At 31.6% G+C, this 12,970-nt stretch overlaps 1 protein-coding gene across 1 annotated transcript in view; it reads left to right on the forward strand.

The window, feature by feature from the left end:
• The window catches only part of NCAM2 (neural cell adhesion molecule 2), a 422,844-nt gene that overhangs the window by 405,197 nt on the left and 4,677 nt on the right, over positions 1–12,970 (forward strand). Inside the window, exon 18 of the mRNA XM_011988436.1 lies at positions 12,737–12,777. Within this exon, the coding sequence (XP_011843826.1) occupies positions 12,737–12,777 (41 nt within the window). The remainder of the gene's footprint in view (positions 1–12,736; positions 12,778–12,970) is intronic.

Raw genomic sequence — 12,970 nt, forward strand, 5'->3', positions numbered from 1 at the left:
GGGGAATGATTTAAAATCAGGGAGACCAGGTAAGAGGAGCTTGAAGTAATCCAGATGAAAAATGTTGTTTTTGTTTGTTTGTTTTGTTTTGTTTTGTTTTTGGCCCAAGGCGGTGGTATTACAGTTACATAAGAGTGGGTATATTACAGACATAGTTGAGGTAGTGTCAACTACCTGATTGATGTCATATTTGGATTAGGGAAAGAGAGAAATCAAAATGTACCTTCATGCCTTTGTTTGACTGTGCAAACAGCCAGATGTATGCAGTTGTGCTGTTTATTTTTATATAACCCTACTATTTGTTAATTTGTCCACCAACACCTCTGTTTTTAAATCCTGCTGAGTTTAATTAACCTTAAGGAATTGAGTAAATGAAAATATGTGGTTAATTCCACACATATTATTGATCACACAATTTTTATATAAATTTCTTCTGCCTTGGGAAAACAGCTTTCAACTCTTAAAAAATGTAGTGTTCAAGTTGGAAAAAGATATAAAATCTTAATGAGAAGTAGGATATAATTGATTTGACTGTTCGGATTTATACTAGCTTCTAAACATGATCCCAAACATTCTGAGACTAGCTCTTTCATATTTTCAAAACTTATGACTATGACAATTTACTAAAACCACATTAATTACACCTAGAGCATTTTTGTTTTAAGAGCATCTCACAGCAGAGAAAAAATAAATTAAGATCAATGTCCTAGAGGGTAGTATTCATGTAAAGTTCTATTTTAATTTTAATTTGGTTCTTATTAATTTAAATTACTACATATCTTGCATTCTCAAAGTTTTCTTATCAGAATGACTAACAATACATTTTTAACAAATTATATTTTTACTGTTATTTACTCAAGCATAATTTACTAAGCATTAATATTAAAAATATTTATTGGACATCTATATAACAAGAGACAATTCTAACTTCTGTGACTACAACTTGTGAAAAAGGAGACTCATTCCTTTCTGTCAGGAAACTTTCATTCTGGCAGGAAACACATTTTAATTTTAAAAAATCAAATGATCAATAAATAATTTTTTATAAATGTTATGTAAAAATAAGTAATTTACCTACTCATATTTATCTAAGCAACTTGTGAAAGAACTAAAACATAAGGAAGAGTAGGAATTAACTAGCTGAAATGTGTATGTGGTGGGGTGTGTGGAAAACGGTTCTTCAGGCAGAGGGAATGGATTGCATAAAAGGCTTTGTTATAAGAAAAAGTAGGATTTGATACAAAAACTGAAGAAATATATATGAAATATCAATTGTATTTTCTGAATAACACTGAAAAACAAAACAAAACAAAACAATACTCCCGGTTTTCAGCCCAGCATGCGAGGAGATTAAAAGTTGCCACTCTCTCCTAACAAACTGAAAGCTAAACAAACTGAAATCAACAATTCTTCTTAGATTCATAAGAAAAATGTGGTGTTACTGCAAACTGCCGTCCTGAAAATTTAACAGACAGAGAGGCAGATACAGAAGATCACAACTTATCAGAGCAGAAACCTATCAGCAGAAACGTCTATGAGAACCAGTTCTGGAATAGGAAAAAAATGTAAAATGTTATTGATGAATTGGTTGAGGCTCGATGTGGACAAGTCTGTGAGTTGAAAACTCCAGGACAACTTAGTCATAGGAGGTCCTGTGCTTCTGAAGATTTTACCTTCATGAGCTTAACCAAGTTCCTACAATGAATATTGGAGAAATAGCTCCTTGTGTTTCTGGAAAAGGAAGGGGAAAGTAACGCATTAAAATATAGCAGAGCATTCTGTTCTTAACAAAGTCTACTCTCAGGAGAAACTGTTTAACTAGAGCCTAACGTGGAGTTTTTAACAGAGCCTAACTGACCTGGACAATGGAAATAACCAACAGCACCCAGCTCTAGGTTTCCCCCTGGAGATCCCCAGCTCCAGCCCACTCTGGTCATTTTGTCCCACCAAGGTTGTGGGAGGATCTGAGAAATGCTTGTGAAGTTTACAGCCAGAATCACGGACTCACTAAAGGACTGAGACCTAATCGTGGGATGATAGACTCTTCTTCTGCCCCACACATTACCTCCATATTACTAAGGGACTATTGATAACATTTACGCCTACTCAGTTATGTCCAGCCGTCAGGAAAAAAATTACAAGGAGTACTAAACAGCAAAAAACACAGTTTGAAGGGACAGGCAGCATTAGACCAGATTTAGATATGATAGCGATGTTGGAATTATCAGACTAGGAATTTAAAATATCGATGATTAACATGCTAAGAACTCTAACAGACAAGGTAGACAATAAGCAATAACAGATGTGCAATGTTTGCAAGCACAGAGATGAAGATTCTAGAAAAGAGGAATGTCTTTGATAGACTTATTAGAATAGAAAGAACTGAAGAAAGAATCTCTGAGCTTGAAGATATCTCAGCAGAAAGTGCCAAAATGGAAAGGCAAAAAGGATATAAGAAAAAAAAAGACTCAAACAAACAAATAAACAAACAAAAGAACCAGAACATAATATCCAAGAACCATGGAGTAAATACAGAAGCTATAATATATGCATATTGGTAATATTAAAAAACGAAGACAGGGAGAAATAAACAGAAGAAATATTTGAAGCAATAATGACAAAATTTCACTAAATTAATGTCAGGCACCATATCATAGATCCAGGAAATTCAAATGTGTAAATTCAAACATGTACAGAAAAAGCCCACATATATACATCATATTCAAACTGCAGAAAATTAACGTGTATATATCCATATATAAGTATAGATATAACTATATTATTCATATTCACATATACAAATGAAAAGTGTATTTATATATTTTATATGTTAATATCTATATATGAATAAGAATATATATGAATATTTATATATGAATATGAATATATATGAATGAATACTATATTTATATATGAATATGAATATATATGAATGAATACTACATTTATAGATGAATATGAATATATGAATGAATACTATATTTATGAATATGAATATATATGGATACTATATATAATGCGACTATATATGAATGAATAATATATTTATATATATTCCTTATCTATATAGAATACTGAAAGGAGCAACAGAGCCAGAGGTAAAAACACCCTTACTGATGGAAGAAAAATAAGTTTTACATCTGATTTTTCTGCAGAAGTCATACAAACAAGAAGAGAGTGAAATATTTTTAGTGTTGAGAGAGAAAACCCCAGTAGTTTAGAATTCTGACTCTGTGAAATGTGAAATTATCCTTCACGTGTGCAGCATAAAGAATATCCTTTCTCAGACAAACAAAAGTAGAGGGCATTTTTTGCCAATGGATATGACTTGCAAGAAATGTTTGAACAAGTTCTTTTTTTTTTTTTTTTTTGAGACAGAATTTTACTCTGTTGCCTGGTCTGGAATGCAGTGGTGTGATCTCGGCTCACTGCCACCTTTCCCTTCCGAGATTCAAGCAATTCTCCCGCCTCAGACTCCTGAGGAGCTGGGATTGCAGGCATGCGATACCATGCCCGGCTAATTTTTGTATTTTTAGTAGAGGCTGGGTTTCGTCACGTTGGCCAGACTGGTCTCAAACTCCTGACCTCCACCCACCTCGGTCTCCCAAAGTGCTGGGATTTCAGGTGTGAGCCACTGTGCCTGGCCCTGAACAAGTTCTTCAGAGTAGAAAAATACTTTAAACTAGAAACTCAGATTTCCAAATCATTTGATCATTTTTCAATTGGACTTGTTTGTTTTATGTTTTGCTGTTGTTGTTATTTCTTGTTGTTGTTTTGCTATTGAATTGACTTCCTTAATATATCCTGGTTATTAATTCCTTGTTAATTGAATAGTTTGCAAATATTTTCTTCTATTCTGTAAGTTGTCTCTTCACTTTACTGATTGTTTCCATTGCTGTTCAAAACCTTTTAAGCTTGATGTGATCCCATCTGTCCATTTTTTGTTTTGGTTGCCTGTGCTCTTTAGGTCTTACCCAATAAATATTTGCCCAGACCAATGTCCTGAAAAATTTCCCCAACTTTTTCCGCTAGTAGTTTCACGGGTTCAGATCTTAGGCTTGAGTCTTTAATCAATTTTGATTTGATCTTTGTATATGGTGAGAGATAGGGGTCTGGTTTCATGCTTTTGCATATGGATATCTATCAAGTTTGCCCAGCACAGTTTATTGAAGAGGCTGTCCTTTCCCTAATATATGTTTAAAGAAAGGAAGTGTATCAGAGAAAGACTAAGTGAAGGTAAATTAAAAACGTTTACTTTTCTTATTCCTATTCATAAGATTATTGAAAATAATGGAAACAATGTATTTTATTATATTATGTATATATACTGTATATAGGATAAATGAATGATAACAATGATATAAGGGATGAGAGGAAAGACTTAGAAATAACTTACCATGAGGAAAAATAACTTACCATGAGGAACTCCTGCTACCCATGAAGCAGTACAGTGTTACTTGAAAATTGACTTCATTCAGTTCATTGTAAATGTATATTGAAAATTCTTGAACAACAAATAAACAAGTTAAAAAAAGTATAACTGATATGCTAAGGAAAGAAAATTAAATCACATAAAATGCTCAATTGAAATCGCCAAAGACAGAAAAACAGTGAAAGACAAAAACTGAAATAAAGAATAAGGGCAACAAATAGTTACAAATATACTAGATATGAATCCATTGTATCAATAATTACCTTAAAATTATAATTATCTAAATAGATCAATTGCAAGGCAGAGACTGTCAGAGTAGATTAAAAAAAATAAAACAAAACAAGACCCAACCGGTTATTGTTCACATGCACAAAAGAAACACACAATAAGTATAATGACACAAGCAAATTAAAGATAAATAGATAGAAAAAGACATACTATGCTAACACAAATCAAATGAAAGCAGGAGTGGAAATATTGATTCCAGATACAGTCGACTTCACAGCAAGGAAAGTTATCAGGTTTCTAAACGGGTATTACCTAATCATAATGGGGTCATTTCTTAAGGAAAATATAGCGATCTTTAACATGTATATGTTTAACAACGAAGCATAAAAGTATGAGAGGCAGAAATTAATACAACTTAATGAGAAATACAGGTATCCACTTTTATAGCTGGAGACTTTAACATTGAATACATGAATCCAGGAGGCAGAGGTTGCTGTGAACTGAGATTGCACCATTGCACTCCAGCCTGGGCAATAAGAGCGAAACTCCATCTCAAAGAAAAAAAGGCTGGGGGGGTGGAATACAAAGATAAGAAGAAAAAAGTACGAAAAAATGGGACAATTTTAAGAAAAAAAGGAGAAAAAAATAAAATCAGTAAGGACATTGCTTAATCAAACATCAATGAACTATATATGTCATCAGTGGACTACTTCATCTAGTAACAGCAGAATACATACACTTCTCAAGCTTGCCTAGGATATGCACCAAGGTAGATCACACCCTAGGTCACATGACACACTTTAAAGCATTTTATAAATAGGAATCATACAATGTCTGCTCTGATACCACAATGGAATTATACTACAAATCAATAAAAGCAAGCCAGAAAATACTCCAAATGCTTGAAGATTAAACCATGTACATTTAAGTAACACATAGGTCCAAGAAAACTATCTCAAAAGAAATTTTTAAATATTCTAAACTAAATGAAAATGAAAACACAGCAAATCAAAATTTTGGGGATGAAGTGAAAGCAATGTTTAGAGGGCAATTTCCTTGAATACATATATTAGAATATAAGGAAGACTTAAAGTGAATTATCTAGATTTCTACCTCAGGACACTGGGAAAAGAAGAGCAGATTAAGTTCAAAGTAAGCAGAAGAAAACAAATAATAAACATTGCAGAAGAAGTTAATAAATTTCAAAGCAAAATCAATAGAGAAAATTAAAACTGAAAGCTGGTTCTTTTAAAAGATTAACAAAATTGCTAAGTCTATACCTAAGCTAATTTGGAAAAATAAAAGAAGACAGAGATAGAGAGAGAGAAAAACACAATAATATCAGAAATAAAGAAGGAATAATTACGATAGACAGCATTGTCATTCAAAGGATAATAAAGTAATGCCATGAGCAACTTTATGCCAATAATTTGATACCCAAAGTGAAATAGAGAAATTCATTGAAAGACACAATCAGCTAAATGTCACAAAGGCAGAAATAATCTGAACAGACCTTTATATCCATAAGACAAATTGAATTAATAATTAGTAGTCTCCCCAGACAGAAAGCACCAAGTTCGGACAGGTTCAGTGGTGAATTCTACCAAACGTTTAAGCATTAAATTATATCAATTATCTACATTCTATTTCAAAAGGTAGAAATAGAGAGATTACTTTCTCATTCTGTGAAGCCAGCATTACTGAAATGCTAAAAACAGACAGAGAGATGACAAGAAAACTACAGGCCAATATATTTCTAAACATAAATGAAAACACCATTTACAAAACATTAGCAAGTCAAATCCAACAATTTATAAATAAACTATATATCACACCCATGTGGGATTTATCCCAGGTATGCAAGTCTGATTCAACATTAAAAAATCAATGTAAATCCAACACATCAAGATAATAAAGAAAAATAATCATAAAATCATATTAATATATGCATAAAATTATTTCACAAAATTTGATACCCATTCATAATAAAGGTTTTCAATAAGAACAAGGGGTGGACCTTCCTTAACTTAATAAAGGATATCTAAAAAGCTACAACTTACATCATTCTTTACATCTTAGTGAGTAACTAGAAGCTGTCCCCACTAAGATTAGGAATAACTCAAGAATATCCTCTCTCACTAATTCTTTTCAACATTGTACTGGAAGAACTAGCTAAAGCAATAAGACAAGGAAAGGAAATAAAAGGCATATTCATTGGGAAGGAAGAAATAAAACTCTCTTTGTCTGCAGATGCCATGATAGTCTATGAAAAAAGTCCGAAAAAACACCTGGGTATAATCAATGATAATAGCAAGGTTGCAGGATAAAAGATTAATATGCAAAAATCAATTAATATGCAAAAATCAAAAATATACCAGCAATAAGCAAGTGAAATTTGAAGTTAAAAACAAAATTATTCTTTTCATTAGCACCCCACAAAATTAAATACTCAGGCATATATCTAATAAAATATGTACAAGATCTATATAAAGAAAACTATGTAACTGATGATAGAAAATAAAAGAATAAAATAAATGGAGAGTTATTTCACGTTCATGGATAGAAAGACTCAATATGGACAAGATGTCAGCTCTTCCCAACTTGATATGTAGAGTAAATGTAATCCCCAAAAAATCACAAGTTACTATGTGAATATTGACAAATTGATTCTAAAGTTTATTGCATAGAGAGGCAAAAGACCCACAATAACCAAAGTAATATTGAAAGTATAAATTTGTAGGACTGACACTATCTAACTTCAACACTTACTATAAGCTACAGTAAACAAGACAATGTGGTGTTGACCAAAGAATAAACAAATAAATTAATGGAACTGAACAAAAACCCCAGAAATAGACCCACATAAATATACTCAAGTGAACTGACATGTCACACATAGTTAAGGCAGTACTATGGTGAAAAGATGATATTTTCAACAAATGGTACTGGAACAACTGTAATCCATAAGAAAAAATATATATCTAGTCACAGACATTATGCACTTCATAAAAATTAACTCAAAATGTATTGTCGACCTATATGTAAATCAAAAAATTATAAAACTACTAGAAGAAAACATGGCAGATAATCTAGATGACCTTGGTTTTGGTAGTGAATTTTTGGATTCAACACCAAAAGCACAATCCATGAAAGAAAGGTGTTTTTGTTTGTTTGTTTTTTGTTTTTGTTTGTTTGTTTGTTTTTTGAGACGGAGTCTTGCTCTGTTGTCCGGGCTGGAGTGCAGTGGCCTGATCTCGGCTCACTGCAACCTCCACCTCCTGGGTTCAAGTGATTCTCCTGCCTCAGCCTCCTGAGTAGCTGGAATTACAGGTGTGTGTCACCATGCTTTGCTCACTTTTTGTATTTTTAGTGGAGATGGGGTTTCGCCATGTTAGCCAGGATGGTCTCAAACTCCTGACCTCATGATAAGCTGGACTTCTATAAAATTAAAAATTTATGCTCTGCAAAAGACACTATTAAGTGAATGAAAAGACAAATCACAGAATGGGAGGAAATATTTGCAAAAAACATATCTGACAAAAGACTATTATATGAAATATACAAATAAATCTTAAACTCTATATAATAAAAAGAAGAGCTCAATTAGAAAGTGGGCCAAAATACTTAATACACACCTAATTAAAGAAGATATATAAACAGTAAATAAGCCTATGAAAAGATATTTCAAATCCTATGAACCAGGGAAATGAAAATTGAAATGAGCTACTGTACCACTGCAAGCCTGTTGAAATGGTCAGCATCTAGAACACTGACACCACCAAATGCTAGATGTGAAGCAACAGTACATCTCATTCATTGCTGATGGAAATGCAGTGATACAATCACTTTGGAAGACAATTTAGCAGCTTCTCAAGAAAATAAATATACTTTTACCTTAAAATTTGTTATTTGAGCTCCTTAATATTTACTCAAATAAGTTGAAAGTGTATGTCTACACCAAAGCCTGAACACTGATGTTTTCAGAAGCTTGTTTTGTAACTGTCAAAACTTCGAAGCAATTAAGACATCCTTCAGTAGGTGAATGAATAAACTGTGGTAGATCCCAACGATGCGACATTATTCAGCACTAAAAAGGAAAAAGATAGCAAGCCATGAAGAAGCATGGAGGAAACTTAGATGATTATTACTAAGTGAAATAAGCCAATTTTAAAAGACTACCTACTTTATAATTCCAACTATATGACAAATATAGTTTTGCTTTGAGAAAAACAAAAGACACTGAAAAGATCAGTGGTTGATAAAATAACTGTGGAAAAATGTCATTATAAACATTTTCAAACACATAGAATGTACAACCCCAAGAGTGAACCTTAATATAAAGTATAAATATGGGGTAATGATGTGTCAATGTAGGTCCATTGATTGTAACAAGTGCACCACTCTGGTGGGAGATGTTGCTAATCGGGGAGGCTATGCATGTGTGAGAGCAGGGGATACATGGGAAATCTCTGTATCTCCCTCTCAATTTTGCTATGAAATTAAAAGTGGTCTAAATAAAGTCTACACAAATGGAATTCAAAAATTATTCTTTGAAGTTTATAATTGCTGGGCATCATAGCAGATTCTTTTCCTGATGTTAAAAAATTGCAATGTATATGATTAATAGTTTGTAATAATGAATACATGTACATGGGAAAGTGGAAAGACAAGAAGAAAAAGCAAAACATTAATAAACAAGATTTACCTTCTAGTAGACATATACACGTGTGTGTCTAGAAATATTTATCATTACTCCATCACAGCCACACATTTATCACCTCAAAAGACTGGCTATTATACTGAATTACACTAATCTAAATAATAAGGAAGAAACAAGAAGAATCAAGGATGTTGGGGAAAAGTGAATATACAGAATAAAATCTGTAAAAAATCTAATTATATAATTTCAAATATTTCAGAAAAGAAGTTAAATAACTTCAGCAAGTTATTATAATCCCTGGGAAACAAATGGCACACAGATTATAAAAAATGAGTGAAATTTTGCTGTTGTCTAATTGGCATATTTGAATCATTTTCATGCCTTCCATAATATGTAAAATGAAAATATCATGGTTGATTCAAAAAAACATAGATGAATGAGATCTTATTGGATGTTCAGTCCTAATCTCCTTTTCATTCATTCCTCCTTACAAAGGTATCATGACAGTAGTATCCAATGGTTATTGTGAGTGAAATATTACACAGATACCTGCTCCTCAATTTTAGCTGTATACATGGGCCCAAACTTGAATCACAAGCAATTAATCAGAAAATCTGAGAAAGTAAAGAGAATATTAACTCACATGATGATACCTCCTGTCCAATGCGGGTATAAAGAACATGAAATTTTCCGTATTAAATTTGTTTTGGGATGTGTTTTATTTGGATTATTTTTGCATATCCTTCCATTCAAGTTAAAATTCTTTGCAAGTAAGTTATTCTACATAGTAGAGTTAAACTTTTTATAAATTATGCATTTTGAAATAAAACGTAGAACACATCAATGTTTTAAAAACCTTACAGCCATATTTGTATTTTAAGGTAACCACAGTATACCCTTTTACTCTTCTTCCCTTTTCTAAAGTAATCATTCTCAAAGCTGTTTTCATGATTAATTAATTGCATGAAATCCTTACATTCTGGCAGGGTGTGCTTATTAATTAATTAATAATATCACTTCTCATGATATACCAGATGACATCTGACAGGGGCAGAGTGCATGGACATTTACTGTCTTTAATGTGTGGAAACCGTGTCTCTCTCTCTCTGTTAATATTAATAAAACATAACATAGTATTAGTGTTTTTTAAGTAGCTAAATATTTTAGTTACAAAAGCAGTACCAACATATATAATTTATATTTAATTTAATAATATCGCCTTTTATGACAGACTGGATACCATTTGACAGGGACAGAGTGCATTTAGACATTTACAGTTTTAATGTGAAATATGTTAATACAACATAACATATATTAGCATTTCTGTAAGTAACCAAATATTTTAGTTTCAAAAGCGGTATCTATATGTAATTTTATATTTAATTTAATAAAATTATATATAATTTTATTTAAACACTCAAAAATCAAACAAATGTAAAAAATAGAAATCAAAGACCTTAATCAATACTGATCCTATTTGCCACCTCATACATAAGCATTAATACTTTTTTTCTTTCCTTCCCAATAATTTTCCATGTGGTCTATAGTTTGTAAAGAAATAATATCCTAGATACACACACACACACAGATATTTCTATGTACATACATATATATGTATATAAATTTTAGCAAATTTATATCACATAGAAATGCAGCTGCAATGTTCCATTTCAGCACATAAATCTCTTCCTCATTCTTTTTATAAATGAGTAGTATTTCATAGTGTTAGATATGGTGGTACATACATACAGCAGCATAGTATGCAGCATGAAAAAATAAGAGACAACTCTAAATGTTCTTTTGTAGATTATAGCTAATACTCAGTGTTAATTCAAAAGCCTCAATTGCATACAGTTAGTATATTACCATTTGTGTAAAAATAACTATATGCATTTTCATTCATATGTGATATCTGGGTAGAATGTCTCTGGAAAAAATTAATGTAAGAAAAATTAAAATTAAAAAGATCACTGAAAAAATTAGGATTTTTAAGGGTACTAACTATTTTCTCTTGTTAATATTTAATTTCCTTTCAGTAATATTTATTTCATTCTTTTTAATTTAAAGATATTTGTTTGCATATTAATTTTTAGTAAGGAAAACAATTAAAATAAGAACTCACTAGTTCTCTCTTCTTTCTGCATTATGCTTTATTTCATCACATATTTATACCAATTGTTAATATAAGAAAATGAATCATTTTCTTGGTAAGAATCATCAATAGCCACTTTTCCACAAATAGTATAATCCTGTATGTCATCACAAACACTGCTATCATGCAGAATTTTTTAAAAGAATCAATTGAAGAATAACAAAAACTAACACAGAGACAAGCAAACAAAACAACCTTAAGATCCAATGGTGGTGGGCTCTTCATCCATCTTTACTAACTCTATAGATCTTACTTACTTGGGGCTGTTATCAGAGAATGTTGCTAAATGTGTCTTAATCACTGTCTCTTACAGACATCTGATTTTCAGAGCTAAAAAGTGTGTTCACTTCTAGATTTTCTTCTATTCTTATCAACACCCATTCTTCAAATTATGATGCATGTGTATGTGAGGTACCTACCTACTCAGATAAGAGCAACAATATGTAACTGTGATCTGATCAAAAGTGTTTTATATCCTTAGTATTTTTTTCTATATAAGTCTTAGCATTTGTAGAGTCTGTTCAATCTTTGGATCATTGTAGATTTGTTGTTTGCTTGCTTTTGTGTGCGTGTAATCCTAGTTTACATGCTTCTTAAGAGCAACTTTTAATGTCCTATATCCACCATTATGATAAGAAATATAACAGTTTCCCTGCCCTGAATGTTCTGAATGTGCCACCCTTCCTCTAGTCCCTGGCAACTACTGACTTTATTATTGTCATTATGGATTTGTCATTTCCAGATGTCATATAGTTGGAATTATAAAGTATTTAGTCATTTCAGACTGCCTTAATTGCCTTAGTAACTATATTTAAAGTTCTGCTATGTATTTCCATGGTAGGTAGCTCATTTATTTTTTATTATGAGTAATTTTCAATTTTGCTGATGGTCCACAGCTTATTTATCCATTGCCTACTATCCATTCATTTATTGGAAGACAAGTTGGTTACAATTTTTGGCAGTTTATAAATAGTGTTACTGTACAGATTTACAGGAAGACTGTTGAATGAATACATATTAAAGTCCCCAACCCTTCCTTAGTTGTTTTTTTTTTTTTTCTGTATCTATTTAAATCTTTATTAGGAGTACCTCATTCCCAAGTCTTCTATCTCACTTTACTCCTTGTCATCGCCAAATAACTTCCTTGTTATCCTTTTTTTCGTTGTTTTTGAGTTATGAGACATGAAACTTTGTATTGTTTTCTATTTTTCATCAATTATGAAAAATTACATTCACTGTCATATATGTTTGAAATTTGATAAAGATGACATTGGAGTATGAAGTTATAAATGAAGAAGTATGCATGTATGTTACAAAGATTACTTTATTTAAGCTATTTTCTTGAAAAACTTGAATATGTTAGAAGTCCATAATCATTTTACAGTTAAGATCTTTCATACAAATTGATAGACATATTTAAAAGAAAACAACACACACAAATTTCGTCTTCTAAATTTTGAAATAAAAGCAACATTTCCAAAGTATTTCAAATGTTTTA

Source organism: Mandrillus leucophaeus, unplaced genomic scaffold (genome assembly GCF_000951045.1).
Source record: "Mandrillus leucophaeus isolate KB7577 unplaced genomic scaffold, Mleu.le_1.0 Scaffold33, whole genome shotgun sequence".
Taxonomy (NCBI): domain Eukaryota; kingdom Metazoa; phylum Chordata; class Mammalia; order Primates; family Cercopithecidae; genus Mandrillus; species Mandrillus leucophaeus.